Source organism: Opisthorchis viverrini, assembly GCF_000715545.1.
Source record: "Opisthorchis viverrini unplaced genomic scaffold opera_v5_61, whole genome shotgun sequence".
In the NCBI taxonomy this organism is placed as follows: domain Eukaryota; kingdom Metazoa; phylum Platyhelminthes; class Trematoda; order Opisthorchiida; family Opisthorchiidae; genus Opisthorchis; species Opisthorchis viverrini.
The window spans coordinates 940,569-966,771 of record NW_008751717.1 but is presented as its reverse complement, the minus strand read 5'-3'; the positions used below and the strand labels follow the sequence as shown (position 1 = coordinate 966,771).

Here is a 26,203-nt window from a genome sequence, read left to right as displayed (position 1 = left end):
GTAGTAACAGTCTTTTAAGCTTTAGGGGGCATTTCCTGTCGGAACAGCGCTGCGGCACTTCTTGACCTGTGGTATGAAGCAAACGGACCATATGTAATGGTTTACCTCATCTGATGACAGTGCCGATGCGTCCGGTAGAGTAGAAAACCGACGAAACTAGTCAAACATGGAGGGTATCCAACAGTAAAATGTGATTCATCATTCTGACTTGGTGAGGACGGCTCTTCGTGTGTTCCCCATACGACACTTAGGTAAAAGACATCTGTTTCAAACTAATTACCAACTCATTCATCGCATTTATTAGTGAAATGCGAGGAATATAATTTGTCTGTGTGCGAATCCCCCTATAAAACGGTATTTTTGGACTTAAGAAACTTGTTTGTTCCGCTTTGTCCATTCATTAACTGCTTGAGTTGCTGCGTATTCACAAATAACTAATAATTCAAAGCTATCATTTGATGAATACCGGTAACAATGCGCTGGAAAGGAGTGGACAGTTTCTCAGTTGTATAAAATGATCTAGAGAATCCGCACAAGGTACACTTAATGATCAAAAGCACCGTGCTGGATACAGACAATAAACGGCTATAGCGAATAGATTGCGGAAGCGTTTGGCTTTTTAGCTTCAAGTGTGACAATATGCAATATGACAATAAGCGAACTTTTATTGCTAATTAGATAGTGATACAAAAAATAATGAAATTGGCTGTACAGCGTTGCGGGGCTATTCTACGATTTTTGCATTGTTTTCATATGAATAGGCTGAAAGCAGTGAGCAACTTCAGCAAGCAAAAACCTTCTGCACGGTGAACTACTTCTGCTCAAAAGCCCCCACTAATCTGTCACATAGGGGGCTTCAGAAAATAAATTTGAGCATATTATGAGAGATCCAGTCCAACTGGAAGATTTTTTTCACCTCCGGATTTCACCATTGTCTCACATAGCTTTGCGAGTATATTGGCAAATCGATCAGTCCCGGTGTAATCGATTTCTCCACGTTCCCAGGCGTACATTCGTTCCGTTTCAATCCACTCGTGTCGCGGGCACAGTTTATTGCCTAGATTTAGCGTAGCCAGTTGACCACTTATCCCAGGCTGAAACGGACAAAACAGTCAGTACATGTGTCAATCAGTAAAGCTGGACCCCGTAACGTTTGCAAAAGCTTTTGTTAGTTGATCTGATAAGGCAGAACTTCGCCGTCACTCCTAAGCAATTCTTTGTGTAGTTTAGTCCAGTCTTTGTTTTTCTTTTTCTATTTTTGTTTGATTAATCATAATTTCTTAGATGGCTAGCTTCACCAAACGTTCACTTTCACCAGATCCAGGCGACCCTAGTGAACCCGAAAGTACAGAATTTAGCAGCTAATGCTTATTGGACTCGTTTGACGGGTAATGCTTATAGAGTAGTTTGGTTGATACTTGGCAAACTCACTAATTAGTCCCTGGGTGGTATTTACTGTTCGATGACTTCCGCAGTTTCGGTATCGGAGACGGTGTTGTATCGTTGAATTCTGATAGGCCTTCGCCGACGTCTAGTTAGCAACAGAGCGTTATCCCCCATTTATATTGTGCACCAATCGATAGGGTGTGTTTTGATACCTCCACTTTGGTTCCACAGATGGATGACAATAAGGAATGAGACACCTAAGCTGGTTATGCTATCTGCTTTTTATCATCACTCCGCTATTTAGCTTGTGGTATTAGGGATTACAGTCTTTGCTAGTCACTATTAACAGGCAATACAGTAAGAATAATAGAGTGCGCCAGTTTACACGTGTTCAAACTACCCGCGCAAAAAGAACTGTAAACTCACTTTCGTGCACTAGAGCGAGGCGATTACACCGTAATCAAAGCAGGGAGGCATGACCAAACGACACTTAATCAAGCACAACAAAAAATGTGATTTCACCATTTGCACACAGAATGTCACATATCATTTAAAAGACCATTGCTTTCGGTTCTGAAGTGAGTCACTACGGTACAGTGTCAGTGTTGACTGCCTTGACGACAAGCAACAAGCGGCACAACGATATTCATGTGCGATCTGGCCGAAAACCTTCACGGGAAAGACGACCGCTCAAAACGTGGCGGATGACAGAAATGCACCGACAAGTACTGAGACCCTCAGAAACCTTATGGTTATACTTACTTGTTGTAAACCAGAAGCCGATAATAGCTTGCAGAGTTCCTCAACCTCCTCCTTGTTTTCCCATGTTGCCCGAGCAACCTCTCTATCAAATCCTCGTTCTTTAAGTTTCTCGCGGGATTTCCGCAAATTCTTTATTGTTCGACGTTTGGATTTGTAAAGACTAAAACCAGTGGCTAATTCATCAGGGCGACTAAACAGCTCTTTTTCTGGTGATAACAAATCTGTGAACACCGGAGATTTAATACTGTTTTCAATAAGAGGTATTTCAGCCATTGGCACAATGTCAACATCTTGGCGTGGAGATGTATAGCTGAGAGATTCGTCGTGTAGAACGCACTCATCCCAGCTGAAAGCATGCAACTTTGCCTTTCCAGATCTCCTAGGCACCGGAAGTTCCAGGTNGCGGAGAGATTCATCGTGTAGAACGCACTCATCCCAGCTGAAAGCATGCAACTTTGCCTTTCCAGATCTCCTAGGCACCGGAAGTTCCAGGTTGTATGGCTCCAGTTGACTTTTTTGCTTCCACCCTTTATTGTCATCCGCCTTTTGACGGGTGATCGCCAAATCCAGTGCCTGAAACTGATGTAATTTTTGTGGAACCTGAACAACGAATTTTCCTTTTTGATGAGAAAGTGAGGTCGTCTCTTCCAGGCAAACCGCTTCATTGCTTTGCTTAGGCAGATCACCTTGTTGCTCTGGCCCTCTTATTGCGTTTCCTAGCTTCAATTCAGAATTCGTAGCGGAAGCTTGGGTGGGGAGCACCGGAATCTGAAGTTTGGTCGCTCTTGAAGGTGATTGGCTATGCAAAACACTTCCGACACAAGTTACGCTGCCTTGGGTATCATCCACAATCCTCTTGCTTCCTGCTTTTTGAACGACAGCGCGCGCTGCCCGCTTCCTTTTCTGCTTGACACGTTTGTGAAGTTCCGCCCTTCCTGTTTCAGTGTGGCGGGATCTTGAAACAGACAGCATAGTCTTTTTCTCGTTTGTCATCTCACACCTACACTTCTGACATTCTAGCAAATACGATGGCGGAGGCTCTGAAGTGCTTTTTGGTTCTGGCTGCCAAACCGATGTTACGATTTCCTTGGTGAGGCCAGTGGTCTCAGATACGGATTCACCGAGCCCTGGTTCACAACGTGATTGCGCACTTACTGTGACTGATTCTCCACTGGACGGCGATAATGCCAGTGGTTTTACTGGAGTTGATGGTAGTGGTATAGACGGTGGAGGTGGTGAAAAGAAAAACCCACTTTCTTGCGCAGGTGGATGTGATTTCTTTACCGTGGGCGATGCAGCCCGCTGTGGGGCAAGTGATGATGATTTAGGTGGTGGATTAGGTGGTACGTACGTATGACTGAATGATGACGCCGGTTTAGGAACAGGCTTTGGAACCTCATGATACTGACGGAAGCGATTTTCTTGATCTGTACGCTGTCCGTGGTGGAGATATTCCCAGCGTGTTTCGTGAAATTCCGGATGATACGGAACCATTCTCGGTGGACTGGGAGGTCGGTAGTAAGGTGATTTCGTGGCCCAGTCCAGAGACTGGTGGACGTTTGGGACGCGAGTTTCATGTTTCAACGAGTCCTGTACATTAGTTTGCTGCAGGTTCTGGTCTGGAAAATTACTGCGCGCGTATTTCGTCTCTATGTAGAAGTCTCCTAAAACCTATTGATCATTTTAACGAGATAAATCGGACGTTAACATTAAAAAATAAACATTCAAAGCCAGTTGAATATTGTGTAATTCGTGCACAGTAATTACGAGAGCGAAACACAACAATCAATTTCGGCAAATCATAGCATTAAAATCGGGTGTCACGATGGTGGAAGTGTATAAAATGGGAGGGGTGGAAACGGGAAGAGTAAATTTTAGGGTTCCAATTTTTTTTTGCATGTTAACCATTAACAAAATTGGACTTGCTAAATAGACCAAAGTATGTAAAAAGTACTGCTCATAACGGCAACTGTAATCACAATAATATTAAGACGAAGCGAATCTGGTTAGTAATGAGGGGCACTGCTCGTTTTGGTAACCTTGTCGAAGCCTGAAGCTACACTTAATTAATCGCTAAGCCTCATCCGGCACATCAGCATCGCCTCTGGCTTCCGACCACTGATAGCACGCGCCAGTGACCATACCTTGACCTGCGACGTCAGCAAACCCAAAAGTTAATGACCTCAGTCTACCGATAGCATGCAGATGCATTAACGAATAGTAAATGGTCGGGGACAGCGATTATGAAACCAACGGCTGATTTCTTGCGAAACCACTGACTGATCGACATACGGAGGGAGTTCTGTCTTTGAATAGATGATGAACAGTGATGGGGTTAATCTGAACCTGATAACTCTGGTAATTTATAACCTGTAGTTGTATGTTTAGAAACACATTCAAACGAATAACAAATTATACCAGGGAAGCCACTCGCTCCGAATTCCCGAGAAACTTGATACTGAGCCAGTGTACTCTGCTGTAGTAGTCAAACGTATTAAACGTAGAAGTAGAATTACACTAGTCAAAACACATCGCAGCGCATCAGTTTGAAATCCAGTTGCATTTGGACGAATGTATCAGGGTTTTTTTAAACAACAGAATGCTTTGGTGTTTCAGTTTGTTGTCATCAGCTGCGATTAAAATGAATCAAGACAAAATCAATGAGGTTTAATTTCGCCAGCGCAACAAGGTGAAGCAGCCACAAGGAAGTGGAAATTTCTAACCAGAGATTTCATTATGCAAGGCTTAATTAATCAGCACTATAAATCCCAGGAGTACCCCACAGTTGGTGATCATCCTCAAGACACATCAAGAAGGAAGTTCGAATTTACATCTGCCCGAAATCAAGACAGCTGATCAGCAGTGTTATTGCTCTACGTTTTGAAAAGACATTGTGCCAAACAGTTCCAGTGCCATGACCGTTCATTGCCTTTTGTTACTGTCTCCTAGTCACCAGCAACGAGACTTATGCTTTGAGATTGATGATAAAGTTGGAAATGGACGGTTAAGATAGGGGAGCAGCGGGGACTTCAGTTACTAAGTATAGGTTAATCTTCCCTTGGGGGATCCTGAATGAAGAATTTAACACCTAATTACTACTGAAAAATACTTAGTGTGACATGTCAGGAAGTTCTTCATTTTACTCCGGTTTCGGCTGAAAAATAGTAGATAAAACAGCATATAATATTTCACTCCTAAGCTCTCACGATGATCTTCCAACTCAGTCATCGCTAACCTCTCTGGCCCCTTGCAACCTTTTCAATGGACAGACGGAGCCCATCACTCCTTAGTGGTTTTCAGCCCGGAGCAAAACGGATACTCCTCAGCTGAGTCTCCAACTGAGATGAAACTAGCTTGTAAATGAATGTATCTAGCGAACTGCGTGCAGTTTGGGCCCAACCAGAACGTGAGGTTTACAGAAACTTGAGCACTGCACCTACGTTATGGGCCTCAAGGATGGCGAAACGGGTCATGTGCTGCGATGAAGTTTACAGTAACCCTAGAAATGGTGTGTTCTGTCGAAAAAATTCGAATATCACACCAACCATGAAGCAGCCTGTGCGCGGCGCATATGTTTGAATAATATCATAAACGAGCGATTCAGCTGGGTTTCAGATGAGTCTCCCGTTAACACCAAATTAGTTCGTACATGGGGATATTTCACGAAAACGCGCACTAATATGTATTTTTGACGCAAAGCAATTTGCCTTGCCTCAAACAAAAGCCAATGCGTAGGAGGCCAACGGTTGCATCCACATCATTCTCACTTGACTAGAAATACCCTTATTCTGACGAGATCACAGTGGATGCAATCCGCTCAAGCTTCGCTCTGTTGAAGCTTGAATATCTGTGGTCGTGCGGGGATCAGCTTAACTGACTTAAGGGAGACCATGTTATCATAAGCCAGCACCCGTTCGCACAACCCCTTACCTCTTCTGGTTGTGACAATCGACCGAGCCCGTCAAAATCTCAATCGTGTAGGACCACTAACGTTTACGATCACAAGACTTGCGCCAAGACAAACGTCGGACTGTTAAATGACGGGTATTGTGAGTATAAATTCTTCATATCTTATAGGCACTAACAAACAACAAAAAATTTTCTCAAAGGTTCCAGGTATCCATGGTGTTACTTGGCTTGGCATAGTTACAAATGGATAATTGTTACATACGATCAGTTTGCAAGACTATACTCTCGCTCCATTTCAAGTATTATGTCGGAGTAGAGTCTCCGTCGCCGGCTCAAAACCATTGTAATACTATTTGTCCGGTGTTGCATTACTTTTTAGTGAAAATGGGCTAATTTTTCACTGCACAAGTGCTTTGTGGTCTGCTATTAATCTTCGTATCCACGACAATGAAGTATCAAACTGAGCAAAATGCCATGAAACCTGCAATTGATTCTGTTGGGAGCAAACTAAAACTAAGGTACAAGGGAAATACCCGTACACGTTTCTAAGGTTTGGGTTTTGATAAAGAAGTTAAACGATCACGTGACGTTTATCCAGCTACATCGACACTTCAACAGCCGGCATTTTGGGGGTAGCATAAATCGCCGTTTACTTTGGTCCTTTTGTTGGAACGCTTCAAGACTGACTGCAACCCCAAGATGGACCTTCAACAATAAACCCATACACCTCAGGTTGCTTTTCGAAAGAAAAGTGACTACTGACATTCGTGTGACACATAGCATACATTGATCAAATTGTGCATACAGTTTTACCAAATTACTGACATAAGCGCGTGAGAGCTACCGAGAAATGCACAGCAGTTGTCCATTGCAAATACTCATTACCTACCAAAATATTTATCATGGCTTCGATACGTATGGACGTTTTCATCGCATTGACACTAGTTACAAGAACTTGGTTGTTGAGCTCTCCGGCTTATCTGACCCAAGTGAAAACTTCTGTTTACTAACCGCATGTATCAGAAATGCTCTTGAAATAGTACGTCATCTCTAACAGGAGGATCAATAAGGGTGATCTAGACCAATGGACTCTGTTCGTTTTGAAAAAAAGGTACGCGCAGATTATTAGTCGGAAGGATAAAGGAGGTGGAAAACATTTTGTCGACAAAACTTCAGAGGAAAAGAAACATTCTGCGTGCAGAGAAGAACTATCACAGAGCAAACAAGGGAATGTGAAATTGCAACAAACCGTATAAAAGCCTTTCTGTTCTCGGTCAAAATTCATTCCACAGGTGCACAGGGCCGTGATCGACTGCATCTGTCACACTTGAAAATTTAATACCTAAATGAACTTGGAACACTCGGTCATACCCCAAAAAATAAGCGTGGAGGGGTGCTGATACCAACATTCATATGCTGCGGTGCATCGCTTAGATGACCAGAGAAGTTAATAGATCGATCGCGTTCGTAGATTTTACGTATCTCTTGTTCAAATCTGTCAAATTCGGCGATCACATTACTGATTTAATGGTATATTTTATAAAAGATTTTTTAGGAGTTTGTCAAAGCGTAATCCATCGTGCATACAATGCTTCTTCGCTTAAAAGACGCCTGCTATTGACCTGGTTCGTGAACGCTAGCACATTTTCTGGAACGGTACAATCCACCAAAGACCGTTCGTAACCTGATTATGATCACTCACATCACACTTCTCACAGGATGACCAGCACTGATGTACACTCAAATTACTCTGGTGCTCTCTTTAGGTCCTACCACCTCGTCAGGTATGGTTGCGGTTTTTTTTAAGTGGTTTTTCGCTTCTAACAAAGGTGTATTGTTGAGAAGTTTAAATAAGTGATAAAAGTATCCACCAGGTATTTTCAGAGTACGATGACAAAAAGATTCAAGGTAGCTCAAACTTCAAAAGAGTGACTCACGGGTAGCTGCTTGGACAGTGAAAAGTTGACCCTATTAGGAGCTAAGCAAGGAGTGACCGAAGGCCAAGTATAAATGGATTATTCCAGTAGCCTGCAAAAATAATTTTCTGTAATACTCGCTGCGTTAAGAGAATTTATACATACGCCCGGAAAGACTATCTGAAGGGGTAAAACAAGCGTCGAGTTTTATCAATGTATCTTTTGAAGGTGTTCTATCAAGGGGACGAAACTGTGTAAGAGATACTGACATACAAGATCGAGTTGCCAGCTAGCTGTGACAACACCACTGATGGTTTGCTTCACATTCAATTTGTCTGGACTAAAATTCGCTGCTTTTTGAACGTCCCGTGAAGTCTTATATAGAAAACAAAACATGCAGAGATTTCAGCAAGACGACATGAGCCCCGTAATGAATGACTTAGAAGATACAGTTCGAGGGCGAACTTTGACGAGGTTTTTATTGCCGCTGGTATTCGGTTTGTTCAGTCAGTACAGTGTGTTTAAGCGTGTGCTACATGTGTGTTCGTCGAGGACACACTAGGACTAAACGAGACTTAATGGATGTGCAACTAGGAGCGGATCATGTGAAACCTCGTGGCCACTAACATACTTGCGTACATCTTGCCAGTGACAGCAATGGACCAACAGAAATAATCACACCACAAGTATCACTACTGGATATAATGATGTAGACGATAATACTAACAACCCCCTCATTTCTGGTCTATTTTGTAGGAAACGACAAAATCGCTCCGATTAGGAATGGGAGATTTTATCGTAAACGTAATACCAATCGTAAAAAAAACATCGGACCATAAAAGGAAGTAGCCCCGGATTAAGCAACGTGTGTTATCATTCTTAAGTGAGATCATGGTCAAAAGAAAGCGAGTGGAAAATTTTGGTAAAAGTCAACACGATTCTCAGTAGAATACTTGACAGTGATACCAAAACTGTTGTATACGGTATCCCAAAACTTGAAAGCGCAACTGTGATCGAAATATAGGCGAAATTAAGGGACCTACCTCCTCGCGTCTGGACTTAAATCTGTATGGATGAATAGTCTGCGTTTGTTTGAAATGCTCTCAGTACTGGCAACGCCATCTAAACAGAGTGGGAGTATCTGCCATACTCAAACACTATTAACTGAGCGCGAAAATTGAGCGGATAGTTGTACCCGAGGCAACTAAAAAAGGTTATACACTTAGAGCACTCAATCAGGGAAACTGAAGTCCCCCCCCTTGTTACGTTTCCCGTTCTGCTAGTGTTGTCGACCTGAGTACGTACCTAAGTACTTTGATCTTCACGACAGACATCCGTCTGTAGACCACCGAGTAACCATTAGAAATAATTGTTGTCCCTTAATAAAATTAAAAAAGTCAAATCAAATACAAAATTATTAATATAGACAGAGCCCCACAAGCAAGTTTTCCTGGACGTATTTTCTAAAATCCAGAAACAGAAACCAGCATTTTGCGGATCAGCCACTAGCAGATATTGCGAAATGATTGAATACTAAAACGAAAATCTACTCACCATGTCCGGAGATAATTTCGGCCTGACCAGGATCAAGAACAATGACCACCAGTAGGCTAGCATACCGGCAGTACGGGTTATGCCTCTGCGCTCCGATTTCGTCTTAGTCAGTGCCTCACAGGCGTTAAGACTGCAACCTTTCGCAGCGGATACGCGATGCCAAGGTTTGACTGGCCCGGAGAAGTGAGCTACTCGAATCGTGCCTCCAAAGTGTACCCAAGCTGCAGTACTTGTGTAGAAGTCAAAGCCACACTCATCCGTTATTTGACAAATACAGTTGTACACATAAGATAAGCGATGGGATATTCCTTTTGATAGCCAATTGGAAAAGTAGGTGTTCAGCAGACCCTGAAGAGCAAAACAAAGATCCGACGATGAAACATATGTTAAGATTCAAAAAGCATAATCTGAGATAGTATAGCAGCCACTAACAGTGTTGTTCATCAGTGCAACTATCCTATCAGAATACATAATATGAAAATAGGAATTGCGAAAAAATCGAAAAAATAATTGGAACATGATGGTGGGGTTTTACGGTTATCATTCATCCACAAAGTGGAGCAAATCAATTAATTAACTATAGGTTAACTAAGCAAGGTGAAATCAGTGAACGTATGGAGTCCTTGCGTCCTTATTTACACTGTACATTCCCGATGCTGGCCGTCCACCTGGTCTGATTACAACGGCCAACCCTGGGATGAAGGTTCCTTTTGATCGTTAATTTCATTTTTTTTAACACTCAGAGTTTTGTCTGTGAGTTCGTTGTAAACGCGAATCCCTCAATATAAACAATAAATGAATAATGCTGATCACAGTCTGAATGTACTTTCTTTCTACGAAAGCTTACTGTCTCAGATACAGCTAATCTACAAGATTTTTTCGGTCTTTTCTGTGACTCCCCATCATGTTATTTCCAGCTGCTTGCTTTTACACCAACGAACTTCTCGGTTACACGAGAAGAATTATTTTGGTGTACAGTGTTGTAAATAAATTCGTGGATATTCAAAATTTAATGTGCCACATACTGAACACATATGGCCGAACATAAATAATGTGTGGATGTTTCATGGTGCGATTAGTAGTCGATATTACAAAATGGATGAAAATGGTTCAAGCTGCTGGTATCTTGGTACGTTTTTATAACTTACGTTAACAAAATAAACAATGGAGGATAATTAAGCACAAGACTAAGGATGGTGTTGTTACCTCGGGTCACAGTTGTGTTAGGTACGATTTGTTCGCAGACCACTTCTGCAAGACATCATGTAGCTTCCTTGTTGATCTCAGTACAAACTGTCCACCTTAAGTTTACTTTGGTGTTCCAAAGGTGAACCTTGCACTTGGTCAAATTGCACGACATCAGTGTACAGTGGTCTTGATGGAACTCCGATTAACCGTGCCCTTTTCGATGATGGCAGAGGGCCAATTTTAGGTAATATGGCCATTGAAAGTTACACTTCTCCAGACAGGGGAACGGAACCATGACGTTTTCTAAGTGTTCGTTCTGTTGGTAGTGTGAGGAGATTTGGGATTTTTGTGGGATTTCGTCCTGTAAGTGAAGCCAATCTATGAAGCCAATCTCGGCTTTTCAGCATAGATTGTTCGTTCTGTTTCTATCTTCGCAGAGTTGCATAATTTCCCTGTATTACATTAAGCCTTCTCCTGCGACGTATTTGTCACAAGTACGTTAAGCCAGATAACATGCACCATCACGAAGGAATTGTATACGTATATGGGCAGCAGGCGAGCAATACTGGTGATGAGAAAACTGACGCCTGACTCTGGAGAAGCAAGCAAGCGACAGATATTCATATTTTCAGTTATTTGGTTAAAAACATAGTTGTATTGGAGAGACGACTGAACTTTGCTTGCGACTAACACACAACTATACTTTGAAGATGGATCGGTATAAGCACTGAACTTCCCGAAACTTTCAACATGAGGTCTTTATGCTCGCACCGGTTCCTCTACCAGGTCCAACTAGGCACGCGTACCCAGTAGAGTGACTGGAGATATGGATATGAAGCCGGTTATCGGGAGGTTCTAATCCAGTGTAGCCTAAGACCTAATACTGGAACCACTCTATGCACGCCTGGTACCTGATCACCTCTCCAGGGCAGAACCAGTAACATGGCAACTCTGGAGACAACTTGTCTTTTCATAGGGCTAACCAGTGTGATTTTAGTCAAACAATATTGCCTCTAAAACAAAATTATGTAAAATCGCCACTTTTACATTCCTTTTAAAGTAGGATAGCGTTTTGTGTTTCAGTTTCCGCTTCAGACTATCAGTCAATAAAACCGTAATGCAGGCAACCAAGAACCTTGTGATCAATTATCAAAAACCAACCGGGTCACAATGAACCAGTTCACCTTTCAAGTGTTGTATTACATGAGTCGTTTTAGTAAAACCAAGTAATGACAACAGATAATAGCACTGTAACCAAGATGTATTATCAGGCGGTAAGATGTTACCCGTATAACAGGCAACTTTGAAATCAACTTTAAATCCCTTCAATGGCCAACCCACGCCAAACTGTCAGTGGCCTCACTGCCCCCATACTGAGATTTATTCGTTGGTCAATTTCAGCAGCTTCAAATACGTCCAGCAGCTTTCCGTTCCACAGCGTCTTTTCCACTGAGACTAACTACTTTACACCTGAGGGACAAAATGTTACTTCCTCATGAAAGGGCACGATCAACCTAAACGAAAGAAACAACAAAGCAAACGACCGGAACCAGACAGAGCGCATCCATTTAGTGTCGATTTTATGACCAGCGGAAGGCTAAACGAGTTCATAACACAAAACGATGCCGCATGCGGTAGTTTTTCCTTTGATGCTGTGAAGATCGAGGCTGTTAACCACATTTTAGTGGCTCATAACCCCATAAGATACGGTAAAATTGGGCTTCCATCCGGCTTCGTGTATACTGACATTCATGAAAGTAGACTCGTTAGCATGGAACCAATGGGAAACGAAAAAAACAAGAGGGAATTCGTTGTCCGTGTCGTTCAAAGCAATCAAACCTGAGATTTTGGAAAAAAGTAGTGTGTCTTGCTTATATGGTAAAGTCACGGCCCGAAAGCGGTAAACCAGACCTACTTAACGTGATTGAGTAGTTTAGGACCTAACCACAGCCGCTGTAGACAGACGCGGTCATATCTAAAGCCCATAGCCTAATCGCTACCAGATAGTGTGTGAAGATTGCCAATCAGTTAGGCAAACACTGACTCCATCGGCAGCAATGTTCGCCTTATGCCTAAAGACCAGTCACTACTAGCTTGTCAGTGGGTCTCCGCTAAGGTATTCTTCCACACCTAAGTAAACGAAGCTGTATAGCCTTACACAGTTCAAAAGTACTACGTAATCCAACCAGCTTATTGAGTACCTTTCTTTTTGATGTCGTGAGTCTGCTCATAAAGTCAATCATTTGTGCACATTAATGTACGGACAGTCAATGGTAAGAATACGTCATTTCTTCCACAATTCAGACATCAAGCGTCTATAGTGTGGAAGAGAAGTTCAACGGTAGAAGTGTATTAGACTATTCGCCAGGGTATGTGCTGGAACCATGTTTATGATCATTTACGGTCGATTCCAAAAGTAGAAAAATAAAAAGGACATGTCAACCAACTTGGGTCCAGTGCAACAATACACTTATTGTTTCCAGATGAGTTCGAAATGCGCAACTAGAGGCCATGTGACTAGATTTAGGACAAAATGTCGGAAAATAGTACGCCAAACACTCATTGATTTGTGCTCCATGAGGAAGATTTTTAGGGCTTACAACCAGTAAACTTCATAAACACGGGAATGCTAAGCGACACATGAGACCAATGAATTTTCAGCCCATTCAGCTGAGAGATTCACCTCGAGGCTGGCTTTGGATGACGTAGGGGAAACATGAAGGAAAGTCCTTTTGCTACCAGTTCGGACCACTGCCCAAGTAGGCATCATCGGTTTACGCCCGGCGACCCACTAAAGCCCTTAAAAGTCATGCGAACTACCTATCACTTGCGGGATGTTAGTTCCGCTCCGGTGACTGAATGATTTAGGTGTGAGAGCAGTTCAAATTGCTATGTGATACTGTTATATGTATACATATACTATATATATATGTACATATGGAATATACATTATATATATGTGATATTGTTTAGTATCACTGTTTACTTTCTCATCAAAGAAATATTTACGTAATTTGTGGTTGCAGGACAATGTAGCAGCAATTTTAAAGATGAAGTTTGTCATGAGTATGAATCCAAATACACATTAGGAACAAAAGTAGAGAGTAATTCGACGAGACTCGAATCCCTGACCTCTCGTTTATCGGGGTAAGTGCCATGCCAACCCAGCTAGCACATTTACACGTGGGTCCACAGCGATTCGCCGTAACTCTGAGTAGTGGAGCAACAGCTGACGCCTACAAGTTCCATTGCACACTGACTAGTTCGCCTATTTGCCGGGCATGCTCGTATCTACACGGTTCAGATTAATTGCGCAGGACCCTAATTAATGAATTGCACGGTCGAAATTAGCGTGTCAGTCCACGGTAATCTTTCTATGAAGCCTTTATCCTTGCATCCTTCTTTTAATGATCTGGGTTGTCTCCTAGTCCACGAGGTTCATGTTAGAAGGCCTGAAACCGGATGCTGGTGTTACCCAAACAACAGTACACGGTCATACGGGTCATTAGCAAAAAGGAACCAAACGATCTTGTCTTAAGTGGCAAATGGTAGTTTTAAGGTGCCAACCACGTTCGTAGATGTGAAAGGAATAAAACCTGGCCTGAGAATCCAAAAATAACTTTAACAGTAGCCAGCATGACCGAAATCCGTGTGTGCGAACGGTTTAATAAAGCAACTTAGTGGATAAATATGGGCTCTAATCTCTTTTTTAGTAGCTTGCCCGTCTGCACAACGACAAAAATGGTAAATTTAATGTTTTTGTGTTGGTCTAACTTTGTTCACTGTGAGTCGTTTGACGTTGAAAGCTCTGGCTGCTACTCTCTGACACGCAGAAAACTCTCATTTGCAATGGAATCTTAGTTTACCGTTCGTCGGCACAGGAAGCATTCCCTTCTGGCTGACTTCTCCCGTATCTTTCCCTGTGTTCCTTACCCTTAATCCCTTCAACTCATAAATTCTGAGAGTACAGGATGCATATGTTGGTCAGAATTATCGGTTTCAAGCATCTCTGAAGCAGTTAGTTTTGAAGACGTTTTTATCAGATAATCTCCACTCCTAATATTTTGTCTGCTCTGAACCAACCTTAACATATTTTGGTTCCAACCGGCCTTAACTTACTGCACTTTTTACCGATTGGTTAAGTCACCTGCTGTCGTCAACGTCCCTAATGAATGCAGCTTGAGTAACAACTGCTTTTGCGATAGTCATTTCGTTGTGTTTTATCGAATTACGGTCCGTAGTTTTTCATTCGTGATTCTGGCAGTACATTGACTTGACTTAACAGTGGGATTCCTTTAGTCGACTTGGCTGGATAGAACCCTGGGGTTAATCTGGTCGCTAATACCCCAAAAAGGAATTTCCAAGCGTTTGTGAGCCAACGATTGCGATAATTGGAAACGAACTTTTATTTTCATAAATTCAGCAACTCGAAATTTTATTTCCTTCTGAGAAAGTCTCACTCTGATTCAAAGGGCCCAACCTAAAGCTTCCATATTGTCTTGGTGGTTCGGCTTTAGTACTCCAATGATCCCGCGGACTACAGTGGCTTGAACTCAATTCAGTAGGGTACATTCATGCAAAAAAAGCGTAAGGAGCAGTAAGACCAAGATAGGCGAGACCTCATAGTACAAGTGACCGCGCCACGAGACGGTCTGGGGTTAAAATCCCTCAGCAATATGGGTAACGAGGCGGTTCCTTTAGGTTCTTCCAGCATGTCCATATTTACGTACACAGCGACGCTGCTTTTGTCCAAGGAATGATGGGTTGGGAAATATTGATCATAAATACCCCACATTCCGATCACAAAACTATAAGCGCAGGCGCAATATTCAGTACGGTCAAAATACTTTCAAAACCAAGGAATCTGGTGCTGCCGAGCTGCTGTGCGGAGTTGTATCTTTGCACCGTCAAATTAGACCAGTCCCTTCAGTCAAGTATGTCGGACTGAGTCATCAACCACTGGCAGAGCTTTAAAGAAAACCATGCCGTCTGCGGCCCCGCAGGTCAGACTTTTGAATCACAGGCTAGGGACAAGATCCGGGAAAAACCTTAAGTCCTCCGACTGGCTTATGAGTAAGACCTAGGAGTCAAAGATTCAAGTTGGCGTACCTCAAATTAACCCTAATCCTCAGCCTGGGAAACCGGGAGTTATCGTTTGCTCGTACAGTTTTTTGTCCACTGAAGTCTTTCAAAATCCTTTCAACCACACAAACTAACTAAGCTGGTTATTCAATTGTCAGTTATCTGACCGAAGCGCTTTATACATTCTGCTGCCCAATGATATTAAACAAAACAACAAGTTGCTAAATTATCAAGATCCTTTCCGCAAAGGAGCTTCAAAAGTATGCTTTCTACAGCAACCTGGCAAGCGGCGGTGCTTGCAGCGACCCTATACTCCCATAAGGTTTACGTAAACTGTGACGCCGAAAAATTCACACAAGACCCAAGGATCGTCATGCATCTGAAAAAGCTAAAGGCTTACTCAGTTATTTCACATTTCACTCTTTTTGTGTCCGGTGATCCAGAAGCTACGAGTCATGAAATATATGGTGTAAGGGTCACTTTTAGCCCCAGAGCTGTTGGATTGGGTTCCAGTAAACAGTCATCTTTGCGGCGTTCTACATCCAGCCAAACACCTCTCGGCATAAAACGGTGCCTGTTTGTAGTGTCGAACTATTCCCTAGATGAGCTCACTTCTGACGCTGAGAAGAATACCTCCTACCGAGGGCTATTGGGACTCATCGAACAACCAAGAGGCATCTTTTTGGGTGGCATCAACAGCCAATTTGGTCATTTGGGATCCTGGAAATCATATCTAGGCGGTCCATTCGGAGTTGTAGGTTGTAGGTAGAAAACGGATAGCGAATCCACGAGTCGTACCGTGATCACAAACTGTCTCTGAGCCGTAAGAGCTTTCTGCATAAACAGTCACGTCACGTAACCAAGCGGTCATCACTCGTAAGCTAACCGTGGACTCATTTGGATCACGTGACCATCAGCCACCGGTGGAAAGCCACAGGTGAGGACCAAATTTCCTTCTGGGACACTCATTCTCATTCCTATCCCGCAATAGTGCGAGCGTGCCTAACAGTATGCTTCCCTTCAGGCTATCGCAAATCAGGAACAAGCGTGCCAATCAAGCATTCTTGGATGCCTACCATAGTTCAGCAGTATCGACCTGAAATAGCTCAAGTACTCCATACAGTAGACTAACACCGTACTGGTAGCGAGCATTGGATAGAACATGGCAAAATGTCAAAGCAGCTATGCTAGGGTCATTCATTACTGTCTGTCCAACTTATCCGATACGATCACCTGACCGCTGAACATCATCGATATCCCTAGTCCCGATTGATGCCAGCAAATTCATACCATTGGTAAACTAGTGTGATGATGCACGCAGATCCGTCAAACGCCGAATTGTGAAGAGCCAAAGAAGAGACAGAAGGGATTACGGACACCGAAAGCCTTGGAGATGGAGATAGAGAAGCCTTCTGCTACTAGAAAACACCTTGCCTAATACCACTTGATACAACGACGAGTGAAACGATAAGTTAAAAAACCGGCTTATTAATTCACTCGTAAAAAATCGACTTTAAAGGTAGGCCACAAATTTCGAAATACACTTTAACTGGCCTCCTGCAACACAGTTTCGGAGAGAGTGCATATGCGTGAATGGTGATCTGGTGACTCACTGACATGATGTAGAACATCAGTGTGAGACACTGGTATTATCCTGCCGATGATGATAACGGTCCACGAAAACCAAGCTGTGCTCCATCCTGCAAGAGAATTTACTGGTCACATTTTCATCGTCCGACATATTTTGAAACAGTTACACTGTTTCCAGAAAACAAAGATGGTGGTCCTTCTTGACTTAAACTCCGCCTGACTCCGTGCACTATACGATATCTGTGGTGCAAAGTAAGTGGTTTTTCTTCACGGAGTGAAGAGCGCTTCATGCCTTCAAATTGTAAAGTGCCACTAAAAGACTAAAGGAGCTTGAACCCTAGCCTCATGCTTGCGGATGAGCCTAGTAAAGCAGTAGACAACTTTATCAACTTAGGGAGATGTACAAATTCCAGTGATTTTGCCGATGATAATTATATTTGGATTTGGAAGGTCGGAGCAGCCTTTGTGAACCTACATCACTTGATCCGAAGGTTGACATTAGTTCATCTGTCGAAGATCTAGTTTACAACAATCTAATGCACTCCATATTATTATCGGAGTCCGGAACCTGACAATTACTGGCCGAGGGTGTCAAAAGACTTTCACTGTTTGGCCATACATATCTTTTGAGCATTGCTCGGGTCATGTGAGAACACCAAGGTAGGAGTGTTAAGGTTTGTAGAATAGTTCGCGTAGGAAATAACGCGCCTACGACAGACCAAATGATCACAATCCACAGGTTGAATTGACTTAGTAACGTTCTCCGTATGCTAGTTAACCAACTTCCCTGAAGTACCATTTTAGCACAACACGAAGGGTGTAAACGAGTCAGATGAGGTCAAACAATGGTTTGGCAACGAAATATGAAAACCATTACCAGCAAGCTCAGCTGCGATTGTCATTGCCGTCTCCCTTGGTTGAGATCCCCAGACGGGACACATCAAGGGTTAGAGATATTATCTGACATGGCTCAGTCACACCCTTAATGGCTCTCATACATGCAAGCTCTCGTTTTCACTGAATATCTCCCTCCCAATCCTCTAGTGAAAAGTTCACCGACACCCCTGTATTTAGCCATCAATTATAGTAGCTGTCGCCTCCAATGGTGAGCTATCTACCCCATCTCCCTAACGAACGAAAATGTAGCAGCTGCAGCCACTGCATGACCAGCATGTAGTTATTGCAGCTGATGATGATGACAACGACAATGATGGTAAGAGAAACATCGGATTCCTGGGGGCGGAAAAAGACCATATATGACCTACCTGGTCACCGCCATCAAAACTTCCGACCTCATTGGCCAACTTGAGCAATTCTTTGTAAGTTTCTATTTTGGGGCGAAAGACAAAAACACCAGTGTTGAAACAATCTGGCCAGCATGGATCAGGTACAGCAGTCAGTTCTTCACGTTCAAAGAGTTCATCAATATTGTGCAGAACCTGAGGAAGAAAGTAATGAGTGTTTGAAGGCAAATTAAGACCTTGAATCATGCAAATATATATATGCAGCTAGAAAATTGTGAAAGAATCTTGAAAGTTACTTATTTAACTATTGGAATATCCGGGAATTTTTCCGCAACTCATTTCTCCTGCAAAGGCAGTGAGAAGAACATATGGATCAGTGTTTAGTTTAGCAATAGTTGAATACATCATCATGCCCATGCGGAAAGGACCACACTTTAAATGAATGCTGTTTTCAGTTGACAGTTGCTTTCACCAAAAATGTAGGGCGTGATACTGGCCTTAGCACTGTAGGTTCCATTTATGTTTGGGTGTGCTGGTGTTACACGATACTATTTGACTTAGGGGTTCTCATCCCAGGTTGATAATTACACTTACGGTAATCTGTGAGCCTCGTAGGCAAATAAAGTTACGGAGCTGTAGACTGGAGTTAAAATAATTTAGGTATCAGTCTGCTGTGCCATGTGAGCACGTAATGTGGTCGTGCACAACCAGCTATTCATGGTTAAGATCCTGTATGCNCGCTCTAATATGCCACCTCGGTTGCCGATGAAAAGCTTGTAATCAAATTTCCAGACGAACCAACAACCACTGTAAACATCGTTATATGACCAGTCCCGCAGAAGTAACCTCTAGTGGTCCCTACTCCTCGGAATCATCAATGGAGAAATGACAGGTGGAAAGATAGATTTTTTCTGACAAAAGTATGCGTATCCCGGAGCTTTCCTGATATTAATTGCTGCAGCACTTACATTCGGTTATTTACCAAAGATGTTCACAATTTCATGGGTTTTTATTGTAGCGGTCACTCACAGGATCGCACGTTACAGTCACTCAAACCACGTGACAATTCCTGTCCCACTTGCAACCTTCGCCGACAACATGTTCATTTCAACTTCCCATCCATTTTCGTCGGCTCGGCTATCACCTGCTCACACACCAGGCTGACGAACCTCAACCACATCAGGTGAAGTTGTGTACATGTTCATGCAAGCGTCAAACACGAACGGACACCTCTGTCTTTTCGTTGCACAGGATAAATAGGCATACAACTCCTCCCAACAGAGACGCACGCACACAGGACAAGAAGCCAACCGAGCTCCAAAAGTCTCCAGACACAGAAGTAGTTGCTATATTGCCGGGAATACAAGTCCCGCACCGGAAATTTACTCAGGAACTATCAAGAAATGTCCTCGAACGATAAGGAACCTTTTAGTTTATTCCAAATTTTGCAATGTATTTATTTTTATCAAGTGCACCTAACTAATATATTCATCGCCAATCTAGTGGAACAGACATTTATTAATGATTGTTACATTCTCCTAATCAGCTTCATTACTTTACAAATAGCGCACGTACATTATCAAAGATTCCTTACATGCACAGAACGGGCTTAAAAGTACAGCTCATTGACGATATATTTTGTCGTGAAGTGCTGTCATGACTTATTGAAAATTGTTGACTGCCAGTGTATCAACACATGCGCTCATGCTGAAGCTACACTCAGTACCTGGCTTCAAATAGCTCACTAGTAAATTTACAGACTGAATATTAAAACAATGAATAAAATTTCCGTTCAGTAATATTTGCGCACAAGTCATTGGAAATAGAAGAGAGTTTCTTACATTCGGACGTACGGGAGAATGTCCGGAACAGAAATCGATTGTCCACAATTGCCGTGCATTAGCTAAGGAGCCGAGATTAGCGGGATTTGACGACGGTCTTTTTTGGTGTGAGTACAACATTGTAAGTGAACATAATGCTTTCGCTCCCTTTTAAGATCCATTCACATCGCAAATGTGTGTGCAAACCTTACGTCAAGTTTCACTAAGGATATTAAGGTTATTGACCCGTTACCTGAAACGTCCTTACTGTTCAGTGTTTCAACTAAAACAAGGCAACCAAGCGATTATGCTCAGTCTGATTGTCAACTATTGAGCGTTTTTGTCTCTTTGTCGACATTGAGATACCAGCATTGAGCAAAACTCCTTACTGTTCAGTGTTACAACTAACACAAGGCAGCCAAGCGATTGTGCTCATTCTGATTGTCAACTATTGAGCGTTTTTTCTCTTTTTCGACATTGAGATACCAGCATTGAGCAAAATTTGCCAACATTTTGTCGAGGACAAAATAAATGTGGTTTACTCTCGGTTGTCTGATTTTGCTCGGTGGTAGGGCAACCATACAACTCCATTAGGGCGCCGTGATCTATTACGTAGCCCTGGATATTCGGACATCAGTAAGACGACTCCGTTGAAAAATTTCGGCTACTTCTGAACAGGGTTGTCAGTCTATGTCATTTGCAATTCAAGAAGCTCTGCCTAATGTCACCAGCTATCCAAGAGTTATCCAGGTGGAATCAACTGCTTCTGTTTTGTGAAGCGTAACAGGGAGTATATGCAGAAGTTCGTGTTTTTTTCCTTAAGCAACACTTACGTATATTTAGTGGCTGCTTATTTTTGCTGCTGTTGTTGATAAAATTAAACATTGCCGTTTGCACTGCTTCCCATTATTTCTTCTGGACTCTTACTTGCCCAACAGGCCCACCGAAATGGTTATCTTCTTCGTAACTGCGATCTAAGTTCACTTAAGCTGTTTGCTCCGAGTTTTTTTTATGACTGTTGAAAGTAAGTCTTTCCGAGTTCATGAAACCGCAAGACCCCGTTTTTATTATCAGTAGGCTAAAATTACTTTCTAGAAATTACACAATACTGATCTTCATATCGCACGCAAAGAACTCTGATAATATGTCTAAGTGAGACTTTATCACCAATCGATATCAACAACGACTGATCACAACTAGGCCTGAATCCTGTGTAGTACTGCGTTTCTCAGATAAATATCTCGAAATAGCCTATCTATTTCTTTGTGTATGGGATGCACTATTCTTCCATGTCTTATTAGGTTGTCGAACAATGACGCCAGTAAATCTATAGGGCTCAACAAGGGTGATCTATAAAGTTTTAACCTAACCTTGAATCTTTGACTGGATTTCCCTGACGACGCGTAAAGTATAATTTAACAGCTAGCGCCTTTGGCACGTTTTGAAAGCTGAGTGCCTGATTGAGCCATATCCACATGAGTACATCAAAACTTTTCTCACTCCTGCTGTGTTAATTGCTCCTTTTCTCGGTTTTATTACACTTGTACATTCAATTTAAAGAAGCAGTGACTTAGAATTGTGCCGCAGGATGACAATCCTGTCGTCAAAACAATTTTCCGTGTTTGCTGGTTTGATTATTCCTAATTCAACTGCTTCGTGTATAATTTAATTTACCCTCGGACTCAGCTGGCTAATAGCTGTTCTGTCAGTAGTTCATTCCTTCATTGTGTGCGCTTATATCAACTCTACCTCGTGAAATATGGAGCTTCATTAGAACTGACTTAAACTGTATGTCAGAGAAGCTCAAAAATGATAAGGGTATGCTACGTCCACACTGTAACGCTTTCTCCATTCGGCAGCTGCCACTGAGATATGGCTCAAACTGCAGATGAATCACATTTGTTTCTGTACCTTTCGGTTCTTAAGCCTCAAAAACATGCTATGCTTGAGTTCAGTATAGTTCACCATGTGCGCCGACACTTACGTGCACAGCAGCAGCTTATATGCTTCCAAAGCATATTGATCGCGTTACTCTTTATGGTGCCACATTGCACTAGTGTGTATCACAAAGTTGGAAGGCCATCAGTCTACGACCGTCCAAATAGATAACATCAAAATGGCTTTTTTGAGGTCACTAGTTCAAGAATCCAAGCAAAATGACATGTACGGCTCTAGCCGTCCATCCAAGACTTATTACGCTTAGAAACAAATTGTAATGTTCTACTAAATTTGTGAAAATGCTTTTTAAAGGCATCGGATATATGTGTACAAGATGAGGGGTGCCTGATAAATTCACTAGCACCCTAAGAACCCCTTATGCATGCAAATTTGGGTTACTTTCTGACCACATAGTTACCTCATCCCTAAATTGTTACTTAACTCTTTATTGCACGATGTGAGAAAAGATCTGCGTCACAGTTCAGACTAGTGTGGTGTAGAATTATGCACCGCAAAAATTAATTTGTTTCTTAGAAGACGCGGTGGTTTTTCATAGACTCCAGTATTCTGTTGAAGGACTGACGTCCTTTCATCGCTCTGGATTGAAAAAGCTTCCATAGGAGCGCCAAACATTGAAGTAATTAAGGAAAGGAAACAGTGAATCCGGCAAGCCATCTAGTCCTCCGTCACCTTCGGTGAATTTGACAAATCAGCTTCGTTCTAAAAGGATGACAATGGAAAGCTTCTCTCTGAATTGTTTTTCTGTGTGTAGGCTAGATAAGAAGCCTACGAATGTAGGTCAGATAATTATACATTTTTATTACATCTCTTTGCAGGATGATCTAGAATTCCGGCTAATAACGTATGCGGGTAGTGAAGAAGTCCTTCATGGAGGGCTTAGTGGCAACCGACATTCAGTATTGTTCTGATTAGGCTAATTTAGACAAGTTCAAATACCAATGCACTGAATGCTCCCCATGAATAGTTCAAGACAACAGACGAGTCACAGCTAGCAAGATGGCAGTAAGAAGATTACGTAGCACAAATACTTGCAGACTGATACTAGCGGTTTGGTATTTACCATTTCAATTAAACCCTCCGGTTGGAAGTCAGGGATGATTAATATGACTGGCTAATAAAAATATCCTGTATACCTCTCGTGGTTTTGCACCGGACTATTAGTATTTCCTCCTCCTATTTGCACTTTCCTTTTCTAAATTTGGATTCGTGTATTGTGCATCCTGTGAAATACCTCAGCATTTCTAAAACGCCTTACTCAGGTGAATGTTTCTAACGCTCCAGCTAGACACAGTCAATTCTCGATATGCCCACTGAACTTGTAACCGGAGTGCGCGATCATCCGTTTGCCCAAACTGAACTTGGCTAATTTCCAGACCGCGCGCCTGAGATTGCGGTAATACTCCATTCCTGTATGGCAAAATATGAAATTATATACCCACCGCAACCTAGTAAATATGGTGGGTAATTGTCAATCCCGAAAATGATAGGTTACATCCAGACTATCACCACAGCTGTGCTAACCAATTGCCGTAGTCAGCTTGCTATATTTTCGAGTTTTTTGTGGGATATTTACATCAATGGACCGTTCCTGTGCCCATTAAGTGCTCCTCAAACAGCTGTTAGCTAAAATGCCTACTTGAAAATCACACACACATATACACTGTGCACACCATTCGAAACCTAAAATTTCACGTCTTTTGTGACGCAAAGGTTGGCCTTTATAAACAATGACTAAGACTAGCCAATAAAGGCATGAAATATCCGTCAGAAATAAAACTTGAATTATCGGTGATACACTTACAATCGTGTCAGCATCCAGGTACACACACTTTTCGAACTGTACAAGGCTCCAGCATCGGATTTTCGTGAAGGTAATTAACAGCTCCGAACGGCCAAAACGTTCCACGTACGATCGATCCGGATTTTCTATTTCCTGAACTTCGATAACGTTATCAAATGCATCTCGAAGCAGGCGACTGGAAAATGGTCAAGTTATTTTACAGCACAAACCGATATGCCTCCGTGACCCCTTTGGTAACCATAACGGTTATCTCTTTCACTGTATTCGTTTGCCGCAAAGATGCGGCAAGCACCAGTGCCCCTAGGCAGTACTCTGCATTCGTTACCAGCGAAACATATGATAATCTGGCCATCGTTCTCCGTCAAAATCGGTCTTGATCCGATAACGGTCTTATATATGCATGAATATACATGGAGTTTTTCTCCCAGAGTCAGATAATGTAATTTAATTTTCACGCGCCAAAACCCAGAGCAGATGTACCCGAACCAAAAACCGCACTGCGTTCTATCACATTGAAGCAAGTGAAATTAGGACGCTCGGACGTACATTCCTAATTGGTATATTAAAACAAGCGTTTAAGAGGTTGTATGGTTTCCTTCTGGATCGAGTGAAGTAGAGGTGTCTAGCAATCCGTTTATGGAAGCCGAAGTGTCAGCTTAACAAAATGATGAATGCCCGGTGGTGGCGTGGGACTGTGCCGTTGGGAAGGTAGCAGTCAGGCCTGTAGTGTCTGTAATCCGTTGTCACATTTACCATTCTTCCTGAACTTGAACCACACTTTGTAACTGTCGTTCACGTTGTATCATGACGTTTGTTTTAATGTTACGAATACACAATTTTCCGGCGCGACCTGCTGACTTCTTGCTGAACGACCGTATTTACGCCCCGTTGAACTGTTTGTTGACCGTTGAACCAGTGGGACTAAATCTCTGTGTTTGTGTCAACTGTTGAACGTCACAATAAATCCCTGTGACATTTTTTAGCCGTGAATAATTTTCCTACCGTGGAATATATCGCTCACATGGAACCATCTACAGGAAATCTCGACGAGTGAGTATTTTCCTTTCACAGCCAGTTACTGCATTTGGATCGGTGTAGTGGACTACTGGACCTACGCGTTCTTTAGTTCCCATTTGACTACTCACTCCTTTCCTATTGTGATTTTGTGATTTTGCATTGGTTACCTTTGCTTGTAAATTTATCCGAACACGCTGATTAGGTCCTAGTCCACTACAAGCCTTCTTAAAGTAAATCCGATAAGGATATATGGAAGTAAAATATAATGATACGCGCAGCAGCACAACCGGAAATATCATTGCCGTTATTCTGTTATACATATTTCTTTTCGTTGATATTCTCTCTTTTTCTCTCATTCTTCTAGCCCACAAATATAGCAAACATGAAGGCAGGAGTGAAAAGCAATTACAAGCAGTCGTATGGAATGACTGTCTTTCTTCTGCAATCGTCTGATAAACTAGCAAAGCGTGCGTGAGTAAAAGGTCTCGACGAATTCTATCATTATAATTACTGCATACGCTGGGCGGCTCATGACTCTGCTCACATAATTTATTTGCTAGGCCTCCGCGGTGTGGTCCGTTGGCGTACGGACCAGATGGTGCAACTTCCTCTCTGAAGAATGTGAGATTGGTGTGGATGACAAGTTCTAGTAGGGCCCTGTGAACGCTCATGTAAATCGACCGAAATGACCCATGTCCCTATTCGGAAATCTTGGTATCCTGAACGCGCTTTCGCTCGTTGGGCACTGGATCACTGGATGTGAACTCCATCAGTTCACGTCCACCGATGCTTCGTACCAGAGATTGCCACCCAAATGATAAACGATAATTGATAGCTGCCAAATGTGTTTTTACGTGTCGCGATCGGGTGCGCTTGGACTAATTTATCGGCACCACTCCTGTAGCATGTGAAACTCGGATTGTAATATCACTATAGTGCCCGTAAACAATGCCGGTGAAAGATTTCGATGTTACC

The 26,203-nt window shown here is 42.5% G+C and overlaps 1 protein-coding gene across 1 annotated transcript; it reads right to left on the bottom strand.

Moving 5' to 3' along the window:
• Nucleotides 1-468: 468 nt before the first annotated feature.
• Nucleotides 469-24,563, bottom strand: T265_03971 (hypothetical protein; the record flags this gene model as incomplete). The annotated part of the gene is made up of 6 exons (XM_009168578.1): nucleotides 469-1,094; nucleotides 2,149-3,819; nucleotides 9,528-9,875; nucleotides 18,653-18,826; nucleotides 24,212-24,386; nucleotides 24,421-24,563. The coding sequence occupies 6 exons, from the start codon at nucleotides 24,561-24,563 to the stop codon at nucleotides 879-881; spliced, it is 2,727 nt and encodes a 908-aa protein (XP_009166842.1).
• Nucleotides 24,564-26,203: the final 1,640 nt, after the last annotated feature.